Source organism: Aythya ferina, assembly GCF_964211825.1.
Source record: "Aythya ferina genome assembly, chromosome: 21".
In the NCBI taxonomy this organism is placed as follows: domain Eukaryota; kingdom Metazoa; phylum Chordata; class Aves; order Anseriformes; family Anatidae; genus Aythya; species Aythya ferina.
The window spans coordinates 5,833,203-5,860,600 of record NC_140319.1 but is presented as its reverse complement, the minus strand read 5'-3'; the positions used below and the strand labels follow the sequence as shown (position 1 = coordinate 5,860,600).

Sequence of the window (27,398 nt, the reverse complement as noted above, 5' to 3'; positions counted from 1 at the left end):
CACTCAGGTAACCTTCCACAGATCCAGCATCATTTTCTTTCCTTTTATTTTTTTTTAATTGTAGCTGCATCTCTACCTTATTTGACTTACTGATACTTTTAAATCGTGTGTTGGTACCCCTCTGATTTTTTTTTCCCGGGGAAAGGAAATCTCCTCGCCTGTGATTTTTCTAATACCAAGCCAACCCCCCGCCCGGCCAGTGCTGTAAGCGAGGCAGTGCCAGCAGTCACTGGTGTCAGAAGAACCCAGGAGGGTGACGTGGTGAGTGCCGGAGGGCTGGGCTGACGCAGGACCGGCTCGGGGGGCGCAGGGGACAGAGGGTTTTAGGCTCCAGCTTTAGCTGGTATCATAACCCACAAAATTAATGGTGCGAAGGGGAGGGGATCCTAACGCGGGAGGCAGCTCTGCTCTGCCCCCAGCACTCACCCTTGCAGTAGCTTTGGAGGATTGCAGGGGTGTTTTACTCTCTGGCCGGGCTAATTAAGGCGTGGATAAATGATGCTCGCTCTGTTCTGTGCCAAGGGACAGGGGAAATCCCTGGGTTAGGAAGGGAGGGTGCCAGCCCCACACCTTCACCTTGCCCTCGTTTGGTTGAAAACGGAGTTATTTAATGGGGGAAGCTTCAGGTGCCAACTGGGAGCTGTGTTCAGCAGTCACCTGCCCCTGCTAAAGGGGGCTCCAAGGAACTCAGCATCATTTCGTGGGCTTTAGTTAAATCCTGCCTTGATTATTGGGCTCAAAGAGATGTTTTTTTTTTTTTTTTGTAACTGCTGAAAGTTTTTTCCTTCTCCTCATGTGCGTGCTCCCAAGGGGATGGGAGCTCTTCACGTGGTGTGTTTGTCAGGCTGGGAAGAGGGAAATTCTGGCGAATGTAAAGCCTTGGTCTCAACTTTGGGAGGCCCCCAGTGAGCTCTTAAATGTGTGTTAATAACTGATAGTTTATTAGGGATCATTAAAGAGGGTTATGTTGATAAGATCCAGCACAGGCCAAACCACGCAGTGCTTCCAGTACAAGTTTCATCTGGTGCTGAGTGCCATGGGTTAAAAAGATCCTGCTTTCACGAATTTTAACTGATTTTAAGTTCTTTTGCTTTTGAGATTAAAAGGTAGGCAGAATTGTTCCGACGGGAAGATGCAAGTGTGGAATAGTTCAGTTCAGCTGTGCTTGGGGTGCCTTTCAGGGCAATCAGGTGCTTTCTCAATGAAGCCAGGCTGCTAGCTTCATCTTTGTTGGGGCTGTGAATTAAAAACAATCCAGGGGACTGTTTTTTTTTTTAAAAACAATTAAAAACAATTCAGGGGACATGGACAGGTTTTTCTCCCAAGTGTCTGACGTCCCCGTGAATACCAACAAATTGGAAGGTGGTTTTCTTGCAAAATACTCAAAGTTTATGAAAGGTCCCTGCCTGGATTCGTGCACATCACACTGCTCAGCGTGCCTTTTGCTACCTGCCACCACGAGCAAAGTGCCATTTGATAACTGAAGCAGCACAGCCACAAAAGATATCTCAATATCTTCACCTCTGCAGGTGGGTTCCTGTCCTGTTGTCCCTCTGCACGTTGTAGAGGACTTCAGCAAAAGCCAGGAGTCGTAGGAATGGCTCCTTGGTGGCTTGCTGCTCACCAAGGAGTGGTTTTTATTTACAGCTTGGACCGCTGCCTTCCCAAGTCAGTGGAAAGACAATTGATTGTAGCAGGTTCTGGACCAGGCTTCTGGCTACCTTTGTGCTTAATTTAAAAGTAATGTGTATCTACTGGTGAATGCCTCTAAACAGATTAAGAAAGTGCAATTGATTCAAAAGTGACTATAGATGAACATAAAAGGCAAAATTGATTTGTCTCGGTCTATTTTAATTTTCTGGGAATGCAGAAATGTTAACAAAAAAAAAATGCCCCAAACCTGTTGGCATAAATACAAAGTACAAAATAAACACAGATTTAAAAAAATAAGCTCCCAGTGCTGGACTGCAGGTGTTTGCAAGGGAACTGCTGTGGCCCCGTTTCCAGTGCTGCCCATTTGAGTTCATTCGTGTGTCTTTAGGGGAACAAGCTGGGTGATATCCACAGAGGGGTGTAGATATTTTTGTATACTATACATACAAATTTGTACTTTATATATATGAATATATATGTGTATATATAGGTATGTACATGATATATATATATATCAGCTGATATATGCATATAGAGCAGCTTTAGGTGCAAGGTTATGGTTTTAGGAAGGCAAAGGACAAGCATTTTAAGGAGCAGGGGAAAGTGGGAGCTGGTGCTCCGGGTCCGGTGGGCTGTTTCTCTCGCTTTAGTGCCTCCCTTTTTGCTGCACTCTCGCTCTTGTTAGGGCTGATGAGTCCCTGGGTAGTCACTGAGACCCGGTAACTGCTTGAAGGTACCATAATGGCCATAAAATGATTTTTAGTATCTGATCAGCGCTATTCTCTTTAGCCTGCAAAGTCACAGCAGAGAGCGAATTGCAATTATTTTGAAGCGGAAATTTGCACACCCGCCCTCCCCTCCCCCTTTAATTGTTATGATAAATTGCAACTTCAGGAAAATATATAAAGCTCTGGCGCGATAAAGCTCGTGCTGATATCAAGTCCTGGCTTTTCAGCGTGACAGAACCGTGGTGCAAATCCTGCCTTCTCTTTGCATTTCCCTTCCTCCCTTCCCGTTTTCCCTTTCTCTCCTTTTCTCCCCCCCGTCCTTTGGACACCGTGCAGCCCAGAGCAGCTTTAGGCACGGGATGAGCTCTGTGCGTGTTCCCCGTTTGCACAGGAGCAGGAAAAAGGGGCTGGGGTGGCGATGCCCACGTGTGCAAAAAATGTTTAGGGGCGGGAGACGCAATTTATGGCACGACCCCAGGCTGCAGGCAGCGAGAAATCTCTGCAAAGGGCAAGGTGAGGGGGGCCCTACTGCTGTCCAAGGGAGCCCCCTGTCACATAGCATTGACCCCTGGCACCGTAGGGATTCACCTGCTGCAGCTGGGTCTTGGAGAGCCACCAGCAGAAGCCCCAGGAATGGTGTCCCCGTGTCCGAGGCTGGGCACTGACCTTGTTGCTCTTTCCCCAAGGATGCTCTTTTCTTCTTCACGCTGCGCGAACAAAGCGCACGAAACCTCACGAACAACAAATCCGGCTCAGAGGGTGTCTTTTTCCTCGTATACATGACTTTTCCCATTTTCAAGCCAACTTGGCCCACTGCTCCTCTCTCTCTGGCTGTCTGCAGTTCACAGGCAGCTGAGTTCTTGGCTTGGAAGTGCATCGGAATGGAAAAGCTAATGTGCCTCCTTGGGGCAATGCCTTCCAGATGGATTTAGCTAATTATCACAACGATTAGGGCTCCCCTTAATGACCACAACTGGAAATTTATTGACGGAGGTAAACAAGAAGTTTTCGTTTTGTCTTGGTGGAAAGTTCTTAATTTCTTTAATTAAAAAAACATGGGCTCTTCCGTCACTTAGCCTTGCTCCACGCTCCCCTTCAGAGAGCCTGGCTGGCTCTCCCACAACATTTCCATTTTGCCAGGTTTATTTGGAAAGTTGGAGTTGCTGTTGCAGAGAAAATGTTGTTAGTTAAGCGCTGCCTTGCACTCCCCTGACCTGTTTCACACACCTTGCTCCGTTTTGTTCCAGTCCTCCCTAAAACCACGTTTCTTCTGTAGCACTCATCTTCTTGAAGAAAGCATCCACAGAGTATGCAGAACTGTTTTACCTCCCCTCACTGCGGTTCCCTGCCAAGTTTCATGCTTTTGTTTGCTGAAATTTTAAATTCTGTGGGTCGGTGAAGTTGCAGGCTCTTTTCTTGGGTTTCTAATCCAGTGTCTTTCACTGCAAGTGCTCCTCCTGTGGCTCTCTGTCTCGGTCAATCACAGATTAAGACTTGGGGTGTTTAGCTCAGGAAGATGCTATCAGAGCAAGAGCTAAAAACCCAACGAGCTCCAATTTAGGCTGCCCCAGGCTCGAATCCTCTCGTGCATCAGGCACAGAGGGTGCAGGGACAGAGTCATTTATCATACGTTCTCCCTGCTGGCAGAAGATAGGAGGTTGGGAGCAGGGTCACGTTGCGCTAGGTTCTGCACACAAACACACAGGCAGCAAAAAAAAGTGGCTTTTGCCCCCTGGGCGTTATTCTCTGGTTTATTTGAGTCTTGTCAGAAGTGAATTGTTGGGGGCCAAACGCTGCCAGGAGCTCCCAGGGGAAGTTGGGACAAGGCAAGAACTGCCAGATTGCTCTGCACATGCAAATGAACGGTGAAAAGTAGCCTCAATAATTAAAACTAGATGGATGTGGACTATTGGCTGGTGTGGGAGACAAACCTGGTGGCTGGCAGAGGTTTTCCCTTTGTAGTCAAAAGTGTTCTGGATTCTCAGGGTCACATCTTTGCTGTGCTGCTGCCAAAGGTTGCGTTTCACCTATCCAGCTGTGTCAGTACGTGACATTTGGTGGGAAATATTCTGGAGAGAAGGACTGGAGCCTGACAGCTCCATCATCCTTTGCTGTTGGTGTGAAAGAGAGCCGAAGTAGGAACGGAGAGGTGGGGAGAGGCTGGAAGTGCATGGCTTGAGTGTTGGAGCTGGAGGAGCTCGAGAGAGATGTGCCTCTGCTGAAAAGTCCTTTGCAAAGCGAGCGTGGCCTTTGCCCAGCCACCATAGTTTGAAACCCGTGTTTTTGAGCCCTGGACAACATTGTCGTCCAGAACAACCATTTGTGAGGATCTTCTTGGTTCTGGGTTGTCTAACCAAATTCTCGTTTGTTTTTTTTTTTTTCTTTTTCCCTCATGCCCTTTCCTGCTGGAACTGATTCCACCCTGTGGCAGAACCGGGGTCGCCTGGCAGAGAAGAGGACGATCCCCCTGCCTCCCACCAGGATCCCGAAGAAAGAGCTGACCTCGATTTTCTCGCATAGTGATGACAGCGAAGAGAGCGACAAGGGCAATGGTCAACACCCCGAAGTAAAGCAGGAGGAGGATCTCCATATCAGTATCATGAAAAGAAGGTACTTTCCTGCCAGGGAGAGCTGGCATGACAAGAGCAAAGACAAAGCACACTGGGCAGCAGGTGACCACCCTTTCTGGGCCAACACTGCCCGGGCAGCCCGATGGAGACACCTCCAGGGCTTGAAATTCAAGTGCAAAAGGCCCATTATAGCTCAGGAAGAGCAGCTGGATCCTCTCCTGTGCTTGCTGACTCCTGTTTGGGGCAGCTGGGGTTCAAAGAGGTCTTGTACCACGGGGCTTGTGTGGTAAAAGGCATCTGCATTTGCAGATGGTGATTTTTGTGCCATCCCCTGCCCAGCGCTCTGTGTCTTTGTGCCTGGGGAGCCAATGAATTGCATGAGCAAGAAGTCATCTGGGGGCCTTTCGCACAGCCATCTGCAAACCCACGGAGGTGCACGGGTCAAAAGGCTCGTCTTCTGCTCTCGTGTGCCCAGAAGTTCTGATGTAATAGAAACGGGATAATTTAATGTTGGTGAGCAAAGTTTGGGGTGGAGATAGCAACGATGGTGGTAGTTACGTGTGCTTGCTGGCGTGTCAAAGAGCACAGCCACGTCTGCCTGGTCCTCCGTGGTACAACGGGAGATGTAATGGAGTTGCAGGAGGCAGAGTCACTCAGGGTTACCTCAACACTTAATATTTTGGTTACGTCTTGCTCAGTACCAGAGATGTTCACAAAGGAGCTCACGCAGGGTTAGAGGAGGAGGAGGAGGAGGGATTGCTCTAAGTTACATTCAAGTAGCTGTCAGCTGGGCTCTCATGTCAGGCCTTAGTGCCAATAATATTCAGCTGCAAGATTTTGGGTTCTCTTCTCCTTCACAAGAAATATGGTGTTTAGAAGACCTGTAACTACAGGAGAATAAATACCTAAAGGTGATGTGTCTCAGCCTCCCATGCATATCATTGCAACTCATCTTGATTGTCATCTCTCTCTGATGCATAAAATCACTCAGATCCTAAGACAAGCCCTATAAAAACAGAGGAGTGGAAACCGAAGGCATGTAATTGCTTTTCTTATGTTTTATGTGTTCCTCGCTCCTGAGGAGATGAGCTATTTCCCCTCTTGCCTTCCAGCAGACGCTGGTACCTTCTGCAACAGAGAGCTCGGAAGTAGGGAGACAGCACAGTAGCCAGCTCTCCTCATAAAACCCACCTGTAATTAAAGTCTGGGTTTATCATCGCAGCTGTCTGAGGGCCGTGGCCGAGGGTTATCGCTCGGAAATGAAGAGGTGGCTGGGGACAGCATCAACCCTGCCCATGCAGGCAGGAGCCACGGAGGGGAGGGAACGCTCCTCATCAGTTTGGGGAAAGTGCCCTCCTTCTCCACCCCCCCCCCTTTAATTATGCTCCTAAATCTGCAAAATTACAGCGCGAGATTTTTCTCATTAGGAGGGAGAACCTAACGAGCGTTTAATTGATACGCTGGGCCCCCAAAATACAAAGTGCTCTTATCCTAAATCTTTAATTACTGTAATTGCTTTGCCTTGTTTATTAGGAAGTGAAGAAAGAAAAATACTCGGTGGTTATTAGGCAGTGGTCCCCCAGCTTATCGCGTCTGTCCTGCAGTCCTTTGAGTCCTCTTCTCTGAAGGTCCCTTGCTTGAGCGTTGTCTCGATTCCTTAGAGGATGTTGTTGCCTTTTCTCTTTTTTTTTCCTGCTGCCCTGGCAGGGAACATCTACAGCTCCATCCCTCGGCATTGCCAAGCGCTCTGCCCCCTCCAAATAGCCAGTCCCACTAAATCACCCCCTTCTCGTGGTGGGGGAACGCCGGCCGTTCCCAATTGTTGGAGGGCGAGGAATGGGGAGCAGCCTGAGGAAGATGAAGGTGTGATGGAGCTGGCTCTGGAGGCAGCAGCGTGAAGGCAGACAGCTCGCAGACACGACAGCTGGGGCCTGCCGGAGCCCGCGCCCCATCTGCCTCCTGCCTTTAATTCACCTGTTGTGTCCTCCCCGCCTGGTGCTGGATTGGGCCGAGGTTTTATCGCCTCCCACTGAGAGGGAGAAATAGGTTAATAGCAGCAAAACAAGGTCAGGGCCTGAGCAAACCTGTGGTTTCCTCTCGTACCCCTCACGCACGTTGATTTTATGGTTATAAACAGCGCCATTATTGCTGTGGATGTTGTTGCCTTTTCTTTTTTTTTCTCTCCGTTCTCAATTTCCTTAATATTGACCATTTCCTTCCATCGTTGGCACAAGGGGATGCTTCCTGCTGCTCTGAGGTCTAGGCATCGGTAAAGAAGAGGCCCAAGGGATTAGAAAAGGAGCCAGAAGCTCAGTTTCTTGGTCAGTCTCTCATCCTCGCCTTTGACACTTCTTTCACCCGTGATCTTAGGCATCTGCCTGTGCTGATGGCCTTCAGAGGAGGCCTGAGGACTAACAGCCTGCCTCGTGGTGTTCTTGCAGCGTTGAAGTCGGTGCTTGTCATTGCGTGCCAACTTATTTCCCTGCCAAGTCCTTGCAGAACCGTGTCACGTCGCTGTCCTGCACGTGCGGAACGGGTTCGGCGCTCTAATGAGCTCGGCTCATCTGCTTTGAAATCCAGGTGACCCAGGCTTAGAGGGGAACGTTTCTCAGCTCGTGGTGAGACCCCTTGAGTCCTCCTGAGCCTGCTTTGCAGGGTGTGCTAAGCAGCCTTTGTGGTACGCCTCCTGTCTGGAAAATAGGGGGCTTAAAATCTTGTCTCATATAACCAGAGGCGTCTGCTGAGCTTGATACCGTAGCTTGATACCCAGACTGTAAGCACTTAGGGAGCAAGCTCTGGAGATTATTGGGACAGTGCTGCAGAAGGGTAACGGCCTTTTCCTTTTGATCAGAACCCGGGCTCCAGAAATCTTGCTCCTCTCCAGCCTTCCTTAGGGCAACATTTGCGTTGCCTTAATCAATGGGTAGGTTCAGCTGGGCTGGCGCCTGGTGAGGATGCTTGGCTGGCTACGAAGGTGGTTTTTCCTATATGGTGAAAGGGATGATATCAATATAGGGCATTTCTGTACTGACTGATGCACCTCGGTCACTGGTGTAGTTACTAACTAAAAGTTATCCCAGTCCGTGGCATAGTTCTCCCCTCTCTGCTTAATCCGAGACACAAAATCAAGCAATGTAGAGAGATTTGAGACTACAAATTCCGTGTTAACTTCCTCAGACTCATTGGGAAACTCTGAGTGGTGTTATTGGGAAACGCATTACCTCTGCAAAAGCCTGGGAGCTTTTCATGTTGAGGCTGAAGCTGTCAACTGAGGCAAAACTTCAGCTGAGGTTGAAGTTTTTGATCTGACCGACCATAAAAGCATCGAAGGAACCCTTATGGGATATTAAGTAAATATGTACATTGGACTAAGTAATGGCCAGGAGAGGTACAAAAGGACCTGTATGGTGAAAATGCCTTTAAAGTTCATTAATTTGAAAAAAAAAAGAGGATGGGGAGGAAAAGTAGGAGCAGATTGTACAACGAGAGCACACAAGGGGCTGGCTTCCTTGCCAAATATTGCTCTGAAAGAAAAGCAATTTTGAGGAGAAATAAGAGAAAAACAAATGTCCTGCAACAGCATGCGTGTGTGTGCTCTGGGGAGGTTTCTGGAGAACCCCATCCTGCCCTGAAGTCTTTTCTTACACCCCCGAGTGCTCTCCGGCTGGGGCAGCAGCGTGGCCCCAATGCCCAGCACCTGCCGTGGGAATCGCGGTGCTTTTTCCAACCAGCACTTGAAGGTGTTTATCCAAGGACTGGCAGGACGCTGCCGTGCATCACACACAGAGCCCAGAGGGGCAGGGTGCCTCCCCCTGCCCCCAGCATCCCCCCCCTCTCAGCGTTCTCCCTCCTCATCCATTTTCTGATGGCCAAATTACTGCCCTCCGCTCGGCCCTAATGGCTCGCGGCTGTCAGCCTCTCCCCCGCCTGCCTTCCTAAGTGGAGAGCTCTCTCTAATATCCCATAAGGCTGCTGCTCTTTGACTCCCTAATTGATTGGAGATCAAATCCGAGCCCCCCCCCACCCCGTTGTATTTGCCACTCGCACCTGCTTGTCATTCAGGGCCACGAGGTCCCAGCGCCTTCCCCGGTGACGTGCGGGGTGCGCGGCACCGCCTCTGCCGCCCTCCTCCTGCTTGGCCCCTTCCCAAAAATCCCCCCCTGGTGCTGCCCTGGGGGGGAGACCCTTGAGATTCCCTCCTCCTGGAGGAGCTCGGTGGATGGTGTGATGCCCACAGCTGCTGCCAAAATCCCTGGGGTCTGGGTTGGGTGGACCAGGCTCATCCAGGAGGTGTAGGACTAAAGGGAGAGTGGGCATGGGGCAGAGCAGGATGCTCTTTGGGCTCCAGCCGTGAATCAGGCTCCTAGATTAGACCCGATAGCCCTCCTCCTAATTGCCATGACTCAAAAGGAGGGGGCCAGGGCCCCTCCTATAGCCGGAGAGAGATTTTAATGCTTTAGGACACTTTTCTTTCACAGCCCCCACTGGCTATTTTCTGTTAATTGGCAGGTCAAAGCCAATCCCTTCTTCCTTCCTCTGCAGCCCTTTATTTTCTCTGCCTCCTCTTTCCTCCCCCTTGCTCTCTTTTCCTCTGAACCATGCACCACTAAATAACAGCCCCCGTATTCAATAAATATATTAAAGATCCATCTGGGAAGTGAAGGCTGGACTTGGTCCAGAGTGCCAGGAAGCATGTCATTGACCTAATGAGGACGTATATTTGAGGTCGGGGGGGAGAGAAGGACAAGGGTTGCTTGTCAGGGATATTGCAGGATAAAATAGGAGATACAGCAAGAAATCCCTTCTTGCCCAAGACAGAGAGAGGAGACTGGAAAAAAAAAAAAGGTGAAGTGTGAGAATGAAATCCCGACCGTGGCAGGGAATGGCCAAGATGCCCTAAGTCCTGCTCTCAGCCTTGCTGCCCTGGAAAAACTGCCCCGTTCATGGCCTGCACGAGCTTTCAGTGCCCCCTTTCCCCAGCACTGCCCTACACCAGAGGAGCTGGGGAAGCCCTGGGAGTATTTTTCTCTCTCCTGGCAGCTGGGGACCCGTGGCTGTGGCTGGATGCTGCCCGCTGTTCTCCACGCTCCCACAACGTTTGGAGAGCCAAAAGGAGCTGCACAAAGCGAGCTGGCCGCGGGGCAGGGGCTCAGCTGCAGGACGGGGCTGCTGCTGCTGCCCCTGGCGTGGCAGGGGACGCCTGGCTCCATCCCTTGGCCCCTTCCGTGGTCGCCACGCCGGTGTTGGAAGCCCGCAGGGGCCTCTACAGTAAAAAGAAATGACAGGGAAGGAAAAAAAAAAAAAAAAAACAGCTTAAAAATTAAAAACTATCCCAGCTGCTCTCCCGTATTTTGCCAGCTCTGTCGCTTTCTTTTCTGGGTTGGCTTCTCATTCCAATGCAGGCTCCAGAGATGACTCGAGCAGCCTCAGCCCTTCCTGTTAAATCCCTTTTTTTTTTTTTCGGTTTCACGTACGTTTATGAGTGATTTCACTCTTGGTACAGACCGAGCCCTGACACTCAGGTCCCTCCTTGCTGGGGTGCCCGACCCAGAGGTTTGTGAGCCTCCTGCTTACACCCTCCGAGTGCCTTGGCCCTGCCTTCGATGGGTTCCTGCTGCCACAGGACCCATCGGGGCATTTTTGTGCTGGATTCCTTCTACCTGACCACACTACCCCTGAAATCTTGGGATGGTGAAGAGCTGGGAGAGCTGGAAGCGGCCGCCCTGCCTGCCTGTTTTTAATTTCCCCCCCTCCTTTTCTGTTATTAATTTGCAGGGAACCATCTCCCGCTCACCATTCTCTATACGACCCAAGGACGGGCTTGTGCAGCTGATAGCTTGCAAATTATTAGTAATTTGATTTCAATTGGATGAATAACCCGTTAAAGCAAAATGTACATTAGCCTCAGCAATCTAATTGGTGATAACGGCGCAGGGACGTGGAAGGAGTGCTTGGTTCTGCTCCCCGTCCCTCCCTCCACCCCCCCCCAAAAAAAAAAGATAATTAGGATTTAATTTCATTCTCACCTATTCATTTGTCTAAATATGGGTGTTTAATTATCCATCTCGGCAGATAGCTGTCTCTGCGTGGATCTGAGCTCTGCCTTTCCTACCAGCCCGTCCCTCCCTGCCACTCACAGCTCTCTGAAGCTTTGAAGCTGAGCTGGGCGAAGCCTCCTTAGGAGCCCTGCCTTCCCCTGGTGCTCAGCACCACCAGGATCCATCCAGCCTGCTGCAGACCACGAGGAGCTGTGTTTTGTGGAGCTCGCTGGTGGACCGGGACCCCCGAGCACCCCATGGCCCACTGCTGGACCCCAAACGGTGCTTGCTGCCTTTCCAAATCGGCATTTTTTTTTCATCAGGAAAGGGACCGTGGAGTTTTAGCTAGGCAAACACAGTGCTTAGCCTACCTATAGCTCAGCACCAAACCCTCCAGCGGGATGATTGTCCCTTTTCTCTTGCCTTTTATTTTTTAAGAGCACTGAGGGATGTTTTATAGACGGAGACAGGAGAAGCACGAGGGCCTTTTTCAGGCTCCCTTGCCAGCAGTTGGTGGCTGGGCAGTGTTTGGAGCTCTCCCCACTTCCACAGGGCAGCTGCCAGGGTCTGAGCAGCCTCGTGCAAGGTGCTGAGCTGCAATTAAAGGGGTCTCCTGGAGGTCTGTGTGTGCAAGAAGTCAGGGATTTTGTGGAGCAGTGCAAAATCAGGCTTCCCACCCTCACCAACCGCACTCTCTTCTGTGCCAGAAGGACCAGGAGAGCTTGGGCTGGCTTCATTTTGCTTTGGATTCACATCAGCTTACCTGGGAAGTCCAAACATGTCCCAGTCGGACCAAGATCTGCTCATGGAGATGTTACTCAGTGCCCCCATTTGGCCTTTGCTTTCCCAGAAGTTCTCCAATGTTGGCTGAATTTTAACTTTGAAGAACAATCGTTACCTGCTGTAGGCTCAGTAGCTGGGATTCGCCTTTTGCCACTTCTGTTTGCAAATAAAAAGCTGGGAAGATGGAAAGTTGGGAAGGGGGAAAGCTGGGGTAGGTTTTCTAAACCGTTGCATATGAGGAAAGGGTAAAATAGGAAAAGGGAGGTACACGTGGAACTAATAAGTACAGTTCTGAGCACAGCTTTATTGCTGGAACTTAATATCTAATAAAATCTAACAACCCCCTAAAAGAAGTACTCACCCCTGAAAGAACCACGCGGAGAGCAGCCAGTCCTGCAGGGAGAGCACAGAGGACAGGGATCGTGTTAGTAAAACCCCGTGTTAGTAAAGCCCTGTGCCTCGGCTGTGGAATTATTTCCGTGCTGAGCATTGCTTGCAGCTGATTTCTGAACCAGGCTGCAGCAGGGGCACCCGGTCAGGAAAGCACTTGAGCAGCCACTCAGCCCTGGGTTCCGTCCCATTGACTTCCCCGCTCATGCTTAAGTGCTTGCTGGCCCAATTCAGGGCACATTCAAACCAGAACGGGTCCCTTTTGCCTCGGCAGCCTTTGGATCAGGCTTTTCCTGGACTCTTCAGCCACACGCGGCTGCTTCCTCCAGCTGGGGACAGGGGCAGGAGCGCCGCGGGGACGCCCAAAATGCGCAAAAACCCATTTGGCCTCGCCGCGTGTGATGCTTGCCGGCGCTGCTCTTCAGTGCTTTTGGGAACCTGGGGCTGCAGGAGCCGAGCTGCAGGCTCGCAGGAAGATGCTGAGAGGGAGCAGCATCGTGCGAGGAGCTGGGCTCGCGTGCGGCTTCGGTCTCAGCTGGCTGGGCTCCTCATCAATCACGCCGCCGCGGAGAGCCACCGGTGGGCACAGCCCTCCTCGGAGGTTCTGCCCCTGCTATCCGCTGGAGATGCTGGACCACAGAAGGTCTCAACGTCTGCCTTAGCCCTCTGGGTCAGTGCGGATGCTGTCCTGTTGGAAAGGGTAGCAAAGAGGGAAAAAAAACAAAAAAAAAAAATCAAAAAAAAAAAAGCAAACGGCAAAACCCAGCCCCCTTGGCCGCCCTGCCTTCATTTAGGATGTTGTTCATCTCGGCTCTGCTTTTCCTGCTTGTCAGCAGGCAGAGTGACAGAGTATGTGAAATTAATTTCCGAGGTGGGAAATTGCTAATAATTTATTTACAGCTGGGGCGGGCGCGGAGGAGGGAACGCGGAGCGGCCGTATTTGGGTTCTCTTCAGGAAATGTCACCGCTTAGCCCTTGCTGCTCCCTCTGAACGTGCCCTCTCGGTTGAGACAGCATCTTGCAGCCCCTGTGCCTGGCAGGGAGCTCACCTGCGGGTCTCATTTACAGCTCTGGGAGACCTGCTGGGGGAGCTGAGCCCCTCGCAGGCTGTGGCAGAGGGGTTGGGAGCCCGAGAGGAGCGCGGGTGGGTGGTCGTGATGGAGCTGCTCTTAAAATGGCAAAGAGATGCAGCGTTCAGCCTGTGCCATTGACCTCTCTGTTTGTTTGTTAACAGGATACACACCCACTGGGATTTAAACATCTCCTTCCGAGAGACCTCTTGCAGGTACCATTTTGGGGCACCCTCTTTGTATGGTAGGCGAAGAGTTTCTGCTATGTTACTGGCGTGTGGATGCTGTCAGATGTAAATGAACATTTCTGACTGTCGGTGCTGGGGGGGGTTTCTCTTCCTCCTTTCTTCCTTTTTCTCCCCTTCCCAAATACCCTTCCTTTTGTTCTTTTATTTGGGGGAAAGTTGTCTCTGGGGGGAAACACTGCTGTGTTGGAAGGGAGAGTTGATTAGCCTTGTAAAGAAAGCCTGTTACCATTTTTGATATATGCTTGCTCTAGTCCCTTTTTGGAAGAATGTGGGATTGGGGTGACCCCAATGTACAATTTCACAGCTGATACGAGAGGCTGCATCTCATTTGCAGAAGTGATCCTTTGCACAAAAGGCTCACTGAAGGCCAAGGATGCTCCCGAGTCGCTCCGAAACTTAGCTTAAAGCATTGCAGCCTTAAAAGGTGGGCCTGTGGCTGCAGGGAGCAAAATCACCGGATGGCAGTGCTTGGATAACAATATGATAACGCTGAGCCACCCTGCTCCTGGAAAAATTACATCTGTAGGCATCCAGCTGCTGTGCATAGAGGTCATACTGCAGTAGAAACTCCTGGAGCCATCAGGACTCTGCTTTTTGCAGGGTGAAGTCTGAGCTGGCTGAGCTGCAGCTGCAAAATGCGGTGCAAGAGTATTAATGTGGTAACTTGGGAGAAAGCGGGCATTGAAAAAAATGAGTATTTTATGAAGCATAAGTAAAAGAAATCATATTGAAATTGGAATTGTAAGAGCAGAAGGATTGCCAAACCAATCCTGTCTGTTGGTTTTGAGGTCTGGTTTCCTGCAGTAGCAGATGCCCCAACAAGGTGCAAGTTCCTGAATCAGAGATATCCAGGTATAAATGTTAAAATTGCATTGTGACCTCTGATGTGGTCAGTTGTTGCTCGGGGCATTGTGTTCAATAGTGCATTTTCTGTGTTGCCGGTAGTCATCAACTTCTCTAATGCTTTAAAAATCTAGCTGAAGATACTGGTCTCTGCATTTGAAAAAGAAAACTGGCATTTTGAAATTCCCGTTCTAAACTTGGTTGCCCCATTTGGGCGAAAAGGTTGAGCCTGGCAGGTGCTGCTTGTTTTCTAAAAGAACAGCAAAAAAAAAGATTTGTGCAGCTGTGAAGCTTCTGGGGACACCACAGGAGGAGGTAGGGCCCAGAGCAGCCCAGGCTCTGCTGCTGGTTCGTGTGCCAGTGGGGAATGGGCGAGGGCAGAGGCGAGGATTCACTGGTATTTGAGTAAGCACAGACTTTGGCCCTTAAGCACAAAACCCCGTAATTCCTAAATCCTCAATGTTAAGCATATAAAAACCCCACCCTGATCACTAAGCATCAAGGAGCCAGTCTAGAAGGCACAGCTCACCCAGCACCCCTGTAAAAAAAGCAGCTGAAAGGGTTTTTTTTTTTTTTTTTTTTTTTTTTTTTTTTTTTTTTTTTTTGCATGGCAGCCTTTAGAGTAAAATCCCTGTTTTGTTGCTGTAAGCTTTTGGGACTCGAAAATACAAAAGAATGGATTCCTTCCAGGCAGACCTTTTCATGATAAATTTCAGCCTGGAGCAAAGTTTTATGGCTGAGTTATAAACTCCTAAAAGGCAGAGGTTTGTAATGGAAGTGCTGCCACGAGCCTTAATTAATAGCCATATGAACAACGATCCTGCAGGTTAATACAGCTGCAGCTGAGGGTGCAAACACCTTTGGAAATGAGAATCCCCATCTTAAAAGGAAATATTTCTGAAGCTGCGATGCACGGAATAAAATAATGCTCTGTCTTTTAGGGAAGCAAATACACCTCCTGGGCTCCCCCAGCCTGTTGGCTCCCTTCAGCTTAGCTCTGGCCTGGTGGGGACATCGGTGGTTCCCCTGGGGGCACAAGTTGTGCTGCTGTGTATGGTTAGTCCAGCTAGCAGGAGCTGTGCCCATCTGGCTGTTTCAGAAGAAGACAACCCGCGTTAAGCTATGAAGCAAAGGGAATAATTTCTGGGCTCTTTGTTTAGTCCAGAAAAAAAAAAAAAAAAAAAAGTTGTATGTATTTAAGCGACCGAAGTTGCCATCGCAGCTCTGTAAAACACCTGGAGGATCTGAAATACATCGTGGGGTGGCAGAAAGCTTTGGCTGACCTTCCTTCTCAGTGACCTGCATAATTCAGCGCCGGGCAGTTGCACAGGTCACCCCAAACCCAGGCCAGGGAATCGTAATGATGCACCACACCTGTGTGAACCCCCCTTGGCCACAAAATCAAGAAGGTCCGAGAGCTGCCGTCTGAATTTACCTGCCTCTTTGTCGTGCCTTTGATCTTCCTATTCAAGCTGTCAGAGGGTACCTGGATTATTGGGTTTGCTGGCTGTGTTGCCCTGGATAAAGACACTAATTGGGTGTAATTGGGCACAAGGCATTCAGTGCAGAGAACCCAAATCTTGAGATATGGGCATTGTCCTGAAAGGGGAGATTAGGATCTCTCCTTGGCTTGCCAGCTGCTTTGCTCCCTTCCCTTTCCAGCTTTGAAGATAACACTGGCTTCGAGGTTTTGTTTACAGCTACCCTTCCTTTAAAATTGCCTGTTCGAGGTAGAATTCCCTTGCATGGACATCCCGTTCGTTGAATAATTTGCTGAAATGTGTTAAAGTTGTTCAAGACGAGCCTGTCAAGTTCTGAAACTGTGAGCACGAGGTGAAAGCCTGGATTTCAGCGAGTCCCAGGTGCTCAGCACCACGGGCAGGGTTACCTTGCTGTGGCTGGGGCACAGCACAGAAAGAAATAGTGGAATAAAAAGGAGTTCCAGGGAGGAAAGGGATTTTCCTTCCCTTTGTTGCCACTCGATATCTTGAGGGAGGTGAGTGAGAAATAGATAAGAGGCTGTGGGTGTTAACAGCACGCTGTGATGCTGCTCAGGGTGGAGAAACTCGGTGCCCATCCAGCTGCTGTCAGCGCAATTAAACCAGCCCCGTCTGCAAGGACGTTTGAGAGGTGTTTCGTGTTGACCATGTTAAAGAACGGTAGGAATAAAGATGAAATGAATTTGGTGAAAGCTGCACGAAAAGGCACGGAGCGTAGCTGGGCACGGAGCTGTGCAGCGCGACGTTCAGCCACGTGCTCTTCCTTCTGGCTGCAAGGTGAGCAAACTCTGAAGCAAAACCCAAGGCAGCCTTTCTGTCTTTAGAAACGAAGAACTTTTAGGCAGGTGTAAAGCAGTGACAAAGAGGCAGGAGGAAGCAAGAAGAGTCTCCTGACTGCTGCATGGAGACAAAGCCGCTTGAGGGGACACTCCAAGCTTTCTGGGCCTCCCAGGGGATAATTTCTTCCAGGTATGCTCTGCATGAGGGCTGCATAAGGACATGGAAGGAAAACAGAGACATCGTGTGCCCAGAGCAAATAAACTGCATGGAACAAGCACAGTTTAAACAAAGATTACAGCGGTATGCAGCCAGCCTTTCTGGATGGGCACGGACCAGATTAGGATATGCTTTAGGTAGAATATGTTTTTGGCCAAGAGCCTGGGCATCTCGTGTGTGTGTTTAAATGTGCCTAAAACATACTTCGTGGGCCTTGCCATGTGAATTTCTCCCTGACATAAACCCTCAGAGCCAGGGCAGAGTTGAAGCAGCCGTGCTGTGACTGGATTGCCGCAGGTTTGGTCTGTGGGGTGCAGCTGTGTCCTGTTTAGAAAGGGGTATTTAAGGAAGAATGAAAAGGGTTCCTCAAGAAGGAGGAGAGCAGTGAGCTGAGCAGGCTGGGTGCAAGAAAGGGATGAAAAATACCTGGGAAATGGGTCAGGAGAAACGGAAATCCACTGATTTAGCTCATTTCTTTGGAAGATGCTCTGGGAGAGGAGAGGAAAGCAGGGGAGGAGAACAGCCAAAAGAGCTGAGATTGGTCAGAAATGTTTACTTGTAAATGATGCTGAATTTGGCCCTTCCAGCTTACTTCTGCTGTGGCTTTGGGATGTAGACTGCCTACAGAAAGGTTTTAATCCTCATCCTGGCGGAATATCCAAAGAGCTCTCACCTTTGTGGCTGTTTTAAGTTAAAGCTCTGCACCAGGACGTGCTTCCCGAAGGCAAAGCCGATAAGCACAAGGAAGCTCCTGGCCAACGCTGCTGCTGGCAGGCAATGCCTGGCCGTGCAGGGACAATGCATTGGAAGGAAAAGGCTTTCCAGGTGGGTGAGCAGGGTTTGTTCATCAAACAGGGACATACCTGTTCGGTTTTAGACAATAGCTGCCCAAGCAAATGGACGCGCTCTTTTGTTTGACTGGAAGACAAGAAATCGAGTAAAGCCCTACCAAATCTGTGGAACTGATGGGTGCTGGCAGAGCACACGGGGTCAGAATGAAGAGCACGTGGGAAGGTTGAGCCAAGGAGCTCAGCCTCCAGGGCTGTAGGAAGGTACGAGCAACCTGTGCTTTGCTTGCCTGAGCCCCCACAAAGCATCCGTGTGAGCACTGAGATGAAATGGGAGGAGCTGCCAGGTCTTCATTAGGAGCCCAATCCTCCGTTGGCTGCTTGGTGAGGGCTTCAGATGGCAATGTCACAGCCTTCAGGCTCTGTGCTGTAAAGTATTTGCTTTCCCTTCTTTTTGCAAACTTACAACCTTCAAAAGGATGGCAGAGGAGAAAATCATTCTGGGACACCACCTCGCTGGAAGGCACTGGTGGAAATTAGCTCTGGAATTGGCTTGTGGTGCTGTGCCCTGGGCTCCCTAGGGCCCACCTGAGTTAGGTCTGGGCTTTCCAAGGAGTTGTGCAGAGCAGAATTAGCCAGGTGGCTTTTGCTTCTCCCTTCCCTGTAGGTCTGGAGTTATCTGGGGCCTTCTTCATGCAGGTTCTGGGGTGAATGTACCTGTAGGGAGGAATGGATGAGTGGGGAGGAGAACGTCAGTGTATTGGCTTTCTGAAAAGCATTATTTCATTTGAAATAATTATTTCATCAGTATTTCATTAGCTTTGCTCTTATATTCATGCACAGAAAGCTTCATTTGGTGTTGGGGTGGGTTGGAGAAAGAGGGCATTTAGGTACTGGCAGAGATTCAGAGAGATGGTGAAGGTGGAGAGGTCTCATAAACCACTTTCAGCCTTCATTTTGAAGCTAGAAGAATGTGATTATATTTCACGTAAGGTAGGTGAGAAAAGCTCTTAGATACCTGCAAGGCACGGGGGGATGTTTGTGCAAGAGTGATGCTCTCTGTGTTTATCCCCCAAATGTTTTCATCTCTTTACAGCAGTGTGTAGGATATTGCGTTTGATGGGGTCTAATGGACCTGTTGTAGGGCAGCTGAAAGAAACCAAACCTATGAAGGCATCCTAAGGCCTTGGGATAGTGTTGAGGGGTTGTAGCCTTGGCTGCAGCTTTTGGGGAGCATTCCTGATGCATTTCAGCAGCATACAGCAGTGTCCTCCTGCTGGATCAAAACTCCAAGGGCATGTTTCTGGAAGAGAAGGTTTCCTGACTGCCCTCCTCACACCTTGCTGGGAAATTGAAAGGATTCCTGCTTAAGTCTGCCTTGCCCTTAATGCGTTGGGTATGGGAGTGATTCCTGGGGATCACCAGCTCCCGCTGCTCGTTGCCTAAACCTGCACCTTATCACCCATTTAAAATCACTCATCTGAGTGTTTCAATATTTCGTCAGTTCAAAGCGGGCGGCTTAATGAATTGAGAGAATGAGTAGAATTGGGGATATTTAAGGGACCTCATATCCATTAGGCACACCAGCTGCATGTCAGCGACACGTTCCTTTTATTGGCTGAGCACAACATTTCTGTTTGTCCATTACTCAGTAACTCTGGAACGCAGCATCCAGACAAGTCCAAGGCTTTTGGGAATGCTCCGCACGTCAGCGGGACGAGCCCATTGATTTCGGTGCAAATCAGACCGGCCAAAAAACCTGTCAGGAGGAAAATCAGGCCCTCCAGGCTCTCTGGTGCTGCAGGCAGAGGAATCTTTCAGCCCTTCCCTGCACTTGCATGCAGGCAGCAGGAGCGGCTGGGTGGGACTGGGGTCTGGCAAGGAGCTGGGATTTCGGAAGTGCTGCTTATGGGACGCGTTTGGAGATCCAGCATGGGAGGTTTAGGATCTTAGGCATTACTGCAGGCAGGAAGGGAAATCCCAGGCTAAAATGTTGAGTGGAAATCCCCCTTGCCCAGTGCTTTTGTGGCACCTTCCCAGACGGGCACAAGTCAAACCATCCATCAGAGTCAGGTGCCATCGGTGACTGCCTTTGTGTCCCGGTGGTGCTTTATCTCTTCACCATCTCCAGTCCAGCACCAGCGTGTAGTTCCATCTTCCTTTTATTTATGGGCTTGCGGCGAGCTGAATGACGAAGCAGGATTACAATAAAAACATCTTTAAACTTATTTCCACCTCATTTTGGAGTTGCCAGCTCCACTGATCATTTTTATGAACTGTCATGAACATTAATGAAATTTTATGAGCGTTTTGCTCAGGACATTGCAAGATGACTTTTTTTTTTTTTCTGAGATAAGTCTGCAGGGAGCATTAGGCCCGTATCACTTGGGGTTGGGGCTTGCAGGTGTCTCAGCTCCCTTGAATTTGTAAAACTTGCTCGCTTTCCTCTTGCCTTTCCCCTTTCCTTCCCTTCTTGCCCATGCCCCATGGGTGGCATCTCAGCAGAAGGAGGTGTGCGAGAAGCAGGATGCTGGTAAATGCGTGAAGGTCTGGTAAGACTGATGTCTAAGAAGGACAGAGAGTGATTGAGAGGTGTTTTTTTTGTTGTTGTTGTTGTTTTTTTTTTTTTTTATCAATGATGAAGCATTAGGAGGCAACCAGAAGAGCGAGCAATAAAAATATAACCAAGGAGGCCATGGAAAGCAAGGCAACCGTTCCCTCAGCTTTGCTTTTTGGAAATCGTGCCTCTGTTTTCAGCCTAGGATGCAAAGTTCTCCTGGGGTACACTGTGCTCTCAGGGCTGTGGAGGTAGGGGAAGACTTTCCATTACCTTCAGCGGGCACTGAGCTGGGTTCATGGAGAGCCCAGTTGGGTTCTGCACGTGCGGGTGCTGTTGGACGCTGCTGGCTACTGATGTGTCGCCAGGTCTGGGGTTTTGAAGCAAATGGAGAAGATGGAGATGTGCTCGAGAATTCAGGAGAGAGAGGCAGAAAGCACATCACAAGCTCGCCTCCCAGCCTCTTGGCACCTTGCACGGGGGCAGGGGTGGCACGGAGAGGTCTGCAGGAGGCAGGCAGCCTGCTAGCATCCAGCTTCCCCGCCTGGGGCTTATCTGCCCATCTCTGCTGGAAAAGTGACACGGGTCACGCTGCCTATTGTTCATCCGAGAAACAAAACTCCACTGCTCCCCCCCTTCCCCGCCCCAGCCACTTCTTTATTAGTCGCCTGATCGCAGCCTTCAAATCCTTGACCCAAATCCTCCTGTGCCCAGCTTTGAGGTCTTATCCTGCTCTGGCTGTCGTGTCCGGCGTCGACCCGCGAGGGAAGGTATTGGCTGCGCGCCGCGCGATTAGGGGGCTGCTGCCGGGTGTTTCGTGCTGTGCACAAGGTGATAAGCAGGGAGAAGGGAGGGGGAGAGCCCCCGGTCGGTCTGAGCTGCCAGCTTTCCCCGATCCCCAGCCCTCCCCTGCTCCTGCTGACTCAGGCACCCTGGGCTTAGTGCCTGGTGCTGTCGGAGGCGCTGACCTTGCCTGGCCGCGCGCGGCCCGCTGGCACTCAAAGGCCACGCCGGGGCATGGGCGAGGGATGCCGAGGAGAAAGTCTTCGTGCTGAATTTCACAGCCCGAGGTGACTCCCAGCCCTGTTGGGTGAGAAAACGGTGACGCCTGCACTGCTCTGGTGCCGTGCGGGTAGTGGGGAGTCACAGTGGTCATCCTCCGAAATGCCCTTGATTTTTTTTTCCCCCTCTCACTGGTTAATGCTGGCAAGGAGGAAGCTGCGAGGATTCATTTTATTTTGTGAATCCAGAGCGTGCCTGGAGTTTGGAGGTGGAGGCTTTCTCTTTGCTTCCTGGGGGGCAGAGATTTTTTTTTATTACCTGGGCACCTGTTTTTTTATTACCCTCTTACGGGGTGAGCCTTGCTGGCAGGTTCTGTGCAGGAGGTCGGATGTGCCAGATAGAGCAGTCCCTTCTGGGGCTTAAACTCAATGAATCTGTGTTGAAACAGCCCTCGGAGGCTGGATGTTACGGGGAAGGGAGTGATGCTGGTGGCATTTTATGGGGGAGCTGCAGTCAGGTATTTCTCCAGTGGCAGCACGGTGCTGGCAGTCCCCAGGTCACCTCTGTCCTTCCAGCGAGCCCCAGGTCCACCCGCACACGGTAGGGAGGTAGAAGATGATTTTATTATATTTTTTTTGGAGTGTATTTGTTGCTTTGGAAATCAGAAATCAGTTCTGTTGTGGGTTTAAAAAAAATGCTAACCAAAAAAAAAAAGCAGGAGCCTCTGCGTGGTAATTTCCCCCCAGCCCTGCCATTGCGTGGCCGTGCTGTTACATAAGGTTGTTTCTCGCTGCTGTAATGATGCAACAGTATTTATAGACCAATCTGGGTTTTCCTTTTAATGGCTTCCATAAAAAGCTCATTATTCCCCTCGCTCAGGCACGGGCTCATTTACATGCTCGTCCCGTCCCCGGGCGTGGGCTGCGCTTCGGGCCACCCCGGCGGCTCGGCTGGGTGCTGGCCACCTCTGGCAGCGCTCCTGTCCCATCCCCGAACCAGGATCTTGTCTTCTGGGGGGCTGGAGAGGAGGGGAGGGTGGTGGAGAAGGAGAAAAACCGCTGTGGTTGCTGCACGTTGTGGTAATAGTGTTTTTTTTCCTTGGAGCTGCAAACTCGCGTTGTGCTGGCGAGGGACTCAGCCTGGCTCAGGTGGGTGTCTGTGACGCAGGGAGGTGTCAGTGCAGAGCAAACAGCGCGTGGCTCTGGTACCCAAGCCAGGGGGGCTGCTGAAATAGGTCCCTGAACCAGACAAAAATCCAGACGAGGAAGGGGAAGGAACACCCTGCATGCCCCTGCTGAGCCGGGGGGGCTGCGTGGAGGTGCTCGGTGCGCCCACCCCAGCTCCCCCTGCCTCAATCAATGCCCTCGCGTCTCCCCCTCTGCAGGCCCTGCCATCCCTCCTTTTGCATATTGGATTTTTTTTTTCTCTTTATTGGAGGGAGGGGCAGAGGGTTGGGACAGTTTTATGGCAACGGTATTGATCAGTAAAATTTAATATAATCCCTGCAGTTACTGAGTGATCGTTAAGGGGATGGAGAGCCGGTGAAACATATTTAAAAAGAAATATTTTTCAGTTTTATTTCCTCCCGCGCTACTTTTCTGAGCCTCTCTTCTCTTCCAAACCTGGCATCAGTCTCCTACTTTGCATCCCTTCAAAGACACCCGTGCGTTTTTGACCGGGTTTTCACAGCTTGCCTTTGGGTTGATTAAATATTAGCAAAAGACGGATCCAGGCTGATCCCGTGCTAGGTTCCTTTGCCATTTCCTCAGCACAGCGCCTCGCCGCTTTTGGATCTAGGAAATCTGTCTGCCGAGAGCATCCCTCCCTCGTTTTATCTCAGCTCTCTCTGCAGCTCCTGTTGCTGTAGTGCCGGGTTGCCTCTTGGTGTCTGCTGCCTCCCACTCTCTCCGTGCCCACGTGCGTCCCCGCGACGTGCCCGGCAGCAAATTGGAGCAGAAGAGAAGCGACAGCTTGAGCCTCAAACGCGTGCTAAATATCCTAACCGCTGGAGCAGCCTTCCTGGGGCAGGGCTGAGCGGTGCTGCACCGCAGGGGAAAGAAATTCCCTCCCTGCAGTTGTTGGTGCTCTTCTTCTGGGCTGGCCAGAGGGCTGCTGTCGGTGATCAGGCTGCTGGTGGGCGATCTCCAAAAGGCCCACGGGGCTTATCCTGGCCCACCCTGCGAGGAAAACGGGGCACCATGGCACTTGGAGCGAGGTTCCCGCAGCCTCCTTCATTTGGAGAGGGCTGCGGCAAACCAGGAGGCAGCCGTTGCTCAAAAGGATCTGATTTTCGACCAAATTTTCCTCTTCCCCTCGCCCTCCCCCTCCGTGCAGTCACTCTTTGCCGTCACTTGGAGCAGCGCGTTGCGAGAATCGCCAGACCCCGCGGGCGCCTGGCTGCCTCTGCGAGCTGCAGAGCCTCTGACACTGATTTATATTTTGGTTAATTGTCTCCATCCATTAGTCTCCTCGTCCTTCTCCTTGTTAAAGATGCAGTCGCTGCTAATGCCTGTAAATGAAACACATTTAAAAGGCATTGCTCCCAGCCTGAATCCGCCTCGCCTTAATGATCAGCGGAAGCTGCCACCACCCTCGTGAGCGTTTTGGGGTGGTGGTGTCTCCGTTCGGGTGTCCCCTGGGGCGTTCCTCAGCAGCTCCCTGCTTAGCCTGCCTCGAGGGGACAAGAGGTGGAGGTGCCTGCTCCATCCTGGTCTGCTCCATCCTCTGTGACGCACTCCAAAAGGGGTCTTGGAGCAAGAGCTGCAGGCGCCGCTGGTCAGGGGCTCCTGCTGCAGATGCTGCTCAGCAGCAGCCCTGTTGTTCCTACAAGTCAGCCCCGTGGGATGGCTGCTCGTCTGGCCACCACAGCCTCCTCCTAATTCATTTTGGCTGTCCCAAGGGACGGCCACACTCAGCAAATTTGCCAATTCGGTGGCAGTCCCAATGAGGGACTCCTCCTCGGGCAGGTATTGGGGCTCATCAACCAGATGGGGTCACGCTGCCAAAAACACAGATGAGCCCGTGGGTTTCTGTGGCATCCTCTCCCAGGCAGACAGCTCCTGTCGGGGTGACGTTTCCCCCAGCTGTTGATGTGTCTGTCCATCCTCTGGGGTCCTTTTTCCCGCAGCCATCGCGTGGCTTTGGTGGAGCATTACGCTGCCGGCACAGGGAGAGGCTCATCAGAGCCACCAGCGCCGGGGAGACAGAGGAGCAGCCGGTGCCATTAAACACAGACAGTGCAGCAGTCAGAGCGTTCGGAGAGACCATTAGCAACGTGGCTTTTTTCTTTTTTTTCCTCCAGTGGTAATTTTTGCAGCCATTAGTGATTAGTCCGGCTCTCTGCTGCTTTGCAGAGGGGGCTGCTTGTGTCAGAGCGTCGGGGAGAGACAGAAATTTTCGACTGTCAGCCCTGATGTGTGTCCTGCGCCAGTGCTCACTGGATTTGGGTGCGAGGTTTGGGGAGAGGAAGATTTTTGTTGTTTTTTCCCATGCCTGGCACGGAACTGGCATCATACAGCCCTTGCTGCACATGCACTCCCCTGCCCTTCTCTCATTTTGTGCAACAGGTCATCGGTAAAATGTTTTTAGGAACACCCTCAGAGGTCGGGTGGCCGTTCTCTTAGAGAGCAGCTTCCATCTCGTGCCATATCCAGGTAAAATCCAGGAGCCAGTTGGTCTCGGCCTTTTAAGCTGCGTGGCTGCTGCTTGCACCAAGCACAGCTTGGGTTGCAGGGTGCTGGTGAGCTGCTCTGCGCCTTGTGACTTAGCCAAAACCTTTCTCACAGCCTTCCCGTGTTCCTGGTAAGTGGCTCTGTTGCTCCTGCGCCTTGGCTTCATTAGGACTTGAAAACTGCCCAAGCCATAATAATATCCAGCCACTTCTCCAACTGTTGCTTTTGGCAGCGAGGCAGAGCCCGGTGGCAGAGGGGGGGTCCTGGTGGATGGCACGCAGCCTGCAGCAGCCTCGGCTCTTCTTTTCAGGGGAGAGCTGGGCAAGGCAGAGGCAGGACAGACACATGGCACGGCGGTGGGCTGGTTACCTCTCCGAGGCTTCGTGGAGCACAATAATCAAGAAGCACTCACACGGTGCCACCGCCAGCTTTGCGCCCGTGAGGCCAGGTTCACCGCGAGATCTGTGCCTCTTGCAGCGCCTCTCAGAGCTTCAGAGTTGGCCTTGAGGGAAGTCCTTAGTGCTGTTAGGCAGCTGCTACCCTTCCTTTATTTATCAGGAGGGACATCTTTGTGGAGACAGGGTCACTCCTTCACCAGCATCCATTTCTAGTTGGCCACACAAAATCCTCATCCTTTTTGAACACTTACTGCTCCCCGCCGCTGCCAAGTTTGATGTCACAAACCCAGGCTGGGGGATTCAGAGAAGGAGCAGCAGCACGTCAGCTGTAATTGAAAGCGACAAAAGGAGTTCAGCTTTACCAGGCACGTTTAGGTGCCCTGTTCAGATACAGGTCCGGCCGAGGCTTGGTGTTCTGGATCGAGCTGCGCGGGATTTGAAATTGCCACCCAAGTGTGCTTGTGCCACAAGCTCTTCGTAAAACTTGGTCCACCAAAACAGCAGAAATACCCGAAAAGCACATCTTTTGACCGGAGCTCCGGTCATCCTGGGCCAGATGCCAGAAGAAAGGCCTTCAGGAAGGTTATGGCAGTAACACGGAGCCGCATCCCGGTCAGAAACACACCCGGAGCCTGCTGCAGTCCCTGGCACTAAGTGCTCCCTTTGCCACCCTTCGTTTTACTGCAAGAGCACAACTTGCACCTGGGAGGTGGAACTGCCCGAGCAGCCATCCCTCACACCATGTGAAACACACCTGTGTTAGTGGGGGGCCCCCAAACCATTAATTACCAAAACCCCATGCAAACTGAGCATTGCCATGGCAACCTGCAGCCCTCCAGAAGGCTATTTGTCTCCTCCTTGACCTTTCAGGAGATCTGTATCTTGCTCAAGCCCCCTTCTCTAATCCGGTTTTTAAAATATAATATTATGCTACTGGAAGGGATCAGACCTTTAATCTGATTGTGTGTGCATGTGTGTTTGTGCGTGGGGGGGGGGGGTGCCTGCATTAACAGGCACCCGGCAGCGACGCGGAGACGAGACAAAGGAAGAGCAGAGCGTGCCTGTGCCCTGCTGGGGCTGCAAGTGAGCACCTGGGAGGAATTGCTCCCTTCAGCACACGGAGGGGGAAATCCTCCTCGTGGCAGGACCTGTCCCCTCCGTTCCCCCCAGGGCAGGCTCCTTCCCGCTGGGGTCAGGCAAGAGTTGTGCTCTTGAGGGCTGCGGAGGCGATGCTCTCGCACCCCTGTTGGGTTTTTCCTTCCAGGAAGCCTCAAGCCTCATCTTCAGCTGCATTAATTTGTGGTGCAAGCAGCCAGGTGAATGCTGGTATTCCTGAAGCATCTTAATTCTGCATCTCAGTATCCCACGAGCCAGACACTCTTTTTCTGGTTGTGTTCCCTCCAGGGGAGCACTCTTCAGTCCTGCGTTGCCTCTGCTGCTGGATCCCTGAGCCCAGCAGTTTGTTTCCCATTCTGTGTACACTGGGATAAATGGGAGCAATTTAGGGGGGGTGTGAAGAAGAGGAACAACTGGCCTTTTTGAAAACACTTCTTGTGCCTTGAGAGCAAACCGAGCACCCTGCATCCTGGGTGAGGGCATCACTTCTGTGCCGTGCCAGCTGTTGAGGCAGCCCCAAAACCTGAGCACGTCCATGAGATGGGCTCAGACAGGGGGGCTTTTTGCGTGGGATGCGGGCACAAAAATCCAGCAGGAGTGGGGGGTGAGGAATCAGGGACCAGGTGGTCAAAGGGAATTGATGCAGGGCCATCATCGACCACCTGGAAGCCGAGGGCTGCCCAGGTCCCCCTCGTTTTGCAGCGGTGCTTGCTGGGGCAGCGCATGGTTTGCCTTCAGGAAAGGTAGGTGCTGGCTTGGATTTTTCCAGAAGCTGTTTTCTGTCGAGAAACACGCCAGGCTGTTTCTAGGAGTTGTATGGCAGGTGGACAAGGCAGGGGGTGAGGCAGTGCGATCTCAGGGAAAGTGCAAAGGCAGTTGCAGCGCTGGAGTCCAGGGTGGTGAGCGTGCAAAAGCAGGGAGACTTCTGAGACTGGCTGGTGGCTGGGCAGAGCCCTACCTCCTGGCTAAGGGGAGACCTGAGGTTCTGTTAAACAAATTAAACTTTGACTAGTTGTGTTTTTCAATGGCATTGGGATGAAAAGCAGTC

The 27,398-nt window shown here is 51.3% G+C and overlaps 1 protein-coding gene and 1 long non-coding RNA gene across 4 annotated transcripts in view; both read left to right on the top strand.

Annotated features, from left to right (window-relative positions):
* SAMD11 (sterile alpha motif domain containing 11) overlaps positions 1-27,398 on the top strand; it is a 128,034-nt gene that overhangs the window by 56,285 nt on the left and 44,351 nt on the right. For 2 of the 3 annotated variants that reach the window (XM_084495024.1, XM_084495022.1), the window contains exons 5-6: positions 4,813-4,991; positions 13,397-13,447. In XM_084495024.1, coding sequence (XP_084351150.1) covers positions 4,813-4,991; positions 13,397-13,447 — 230 coding nt within the window. The remainder of the gene's footprint in view (positions 1-4,812; positions 4,992-13,396; positions 13,448-27,398) is intronic. The other variant, XM_084495023.1, reaches the window with a different exon arrangement.
* LOC311422207 lies at positions 17,098-26,173 on the top strand. The gene is made up of 2 exons (XR_014685222.1): positions 17,098-17,643; positions 25,069-26,173. It is a non-coding gene; the product is annotated as an uncharacterized lncRNA (long non-coding RNA).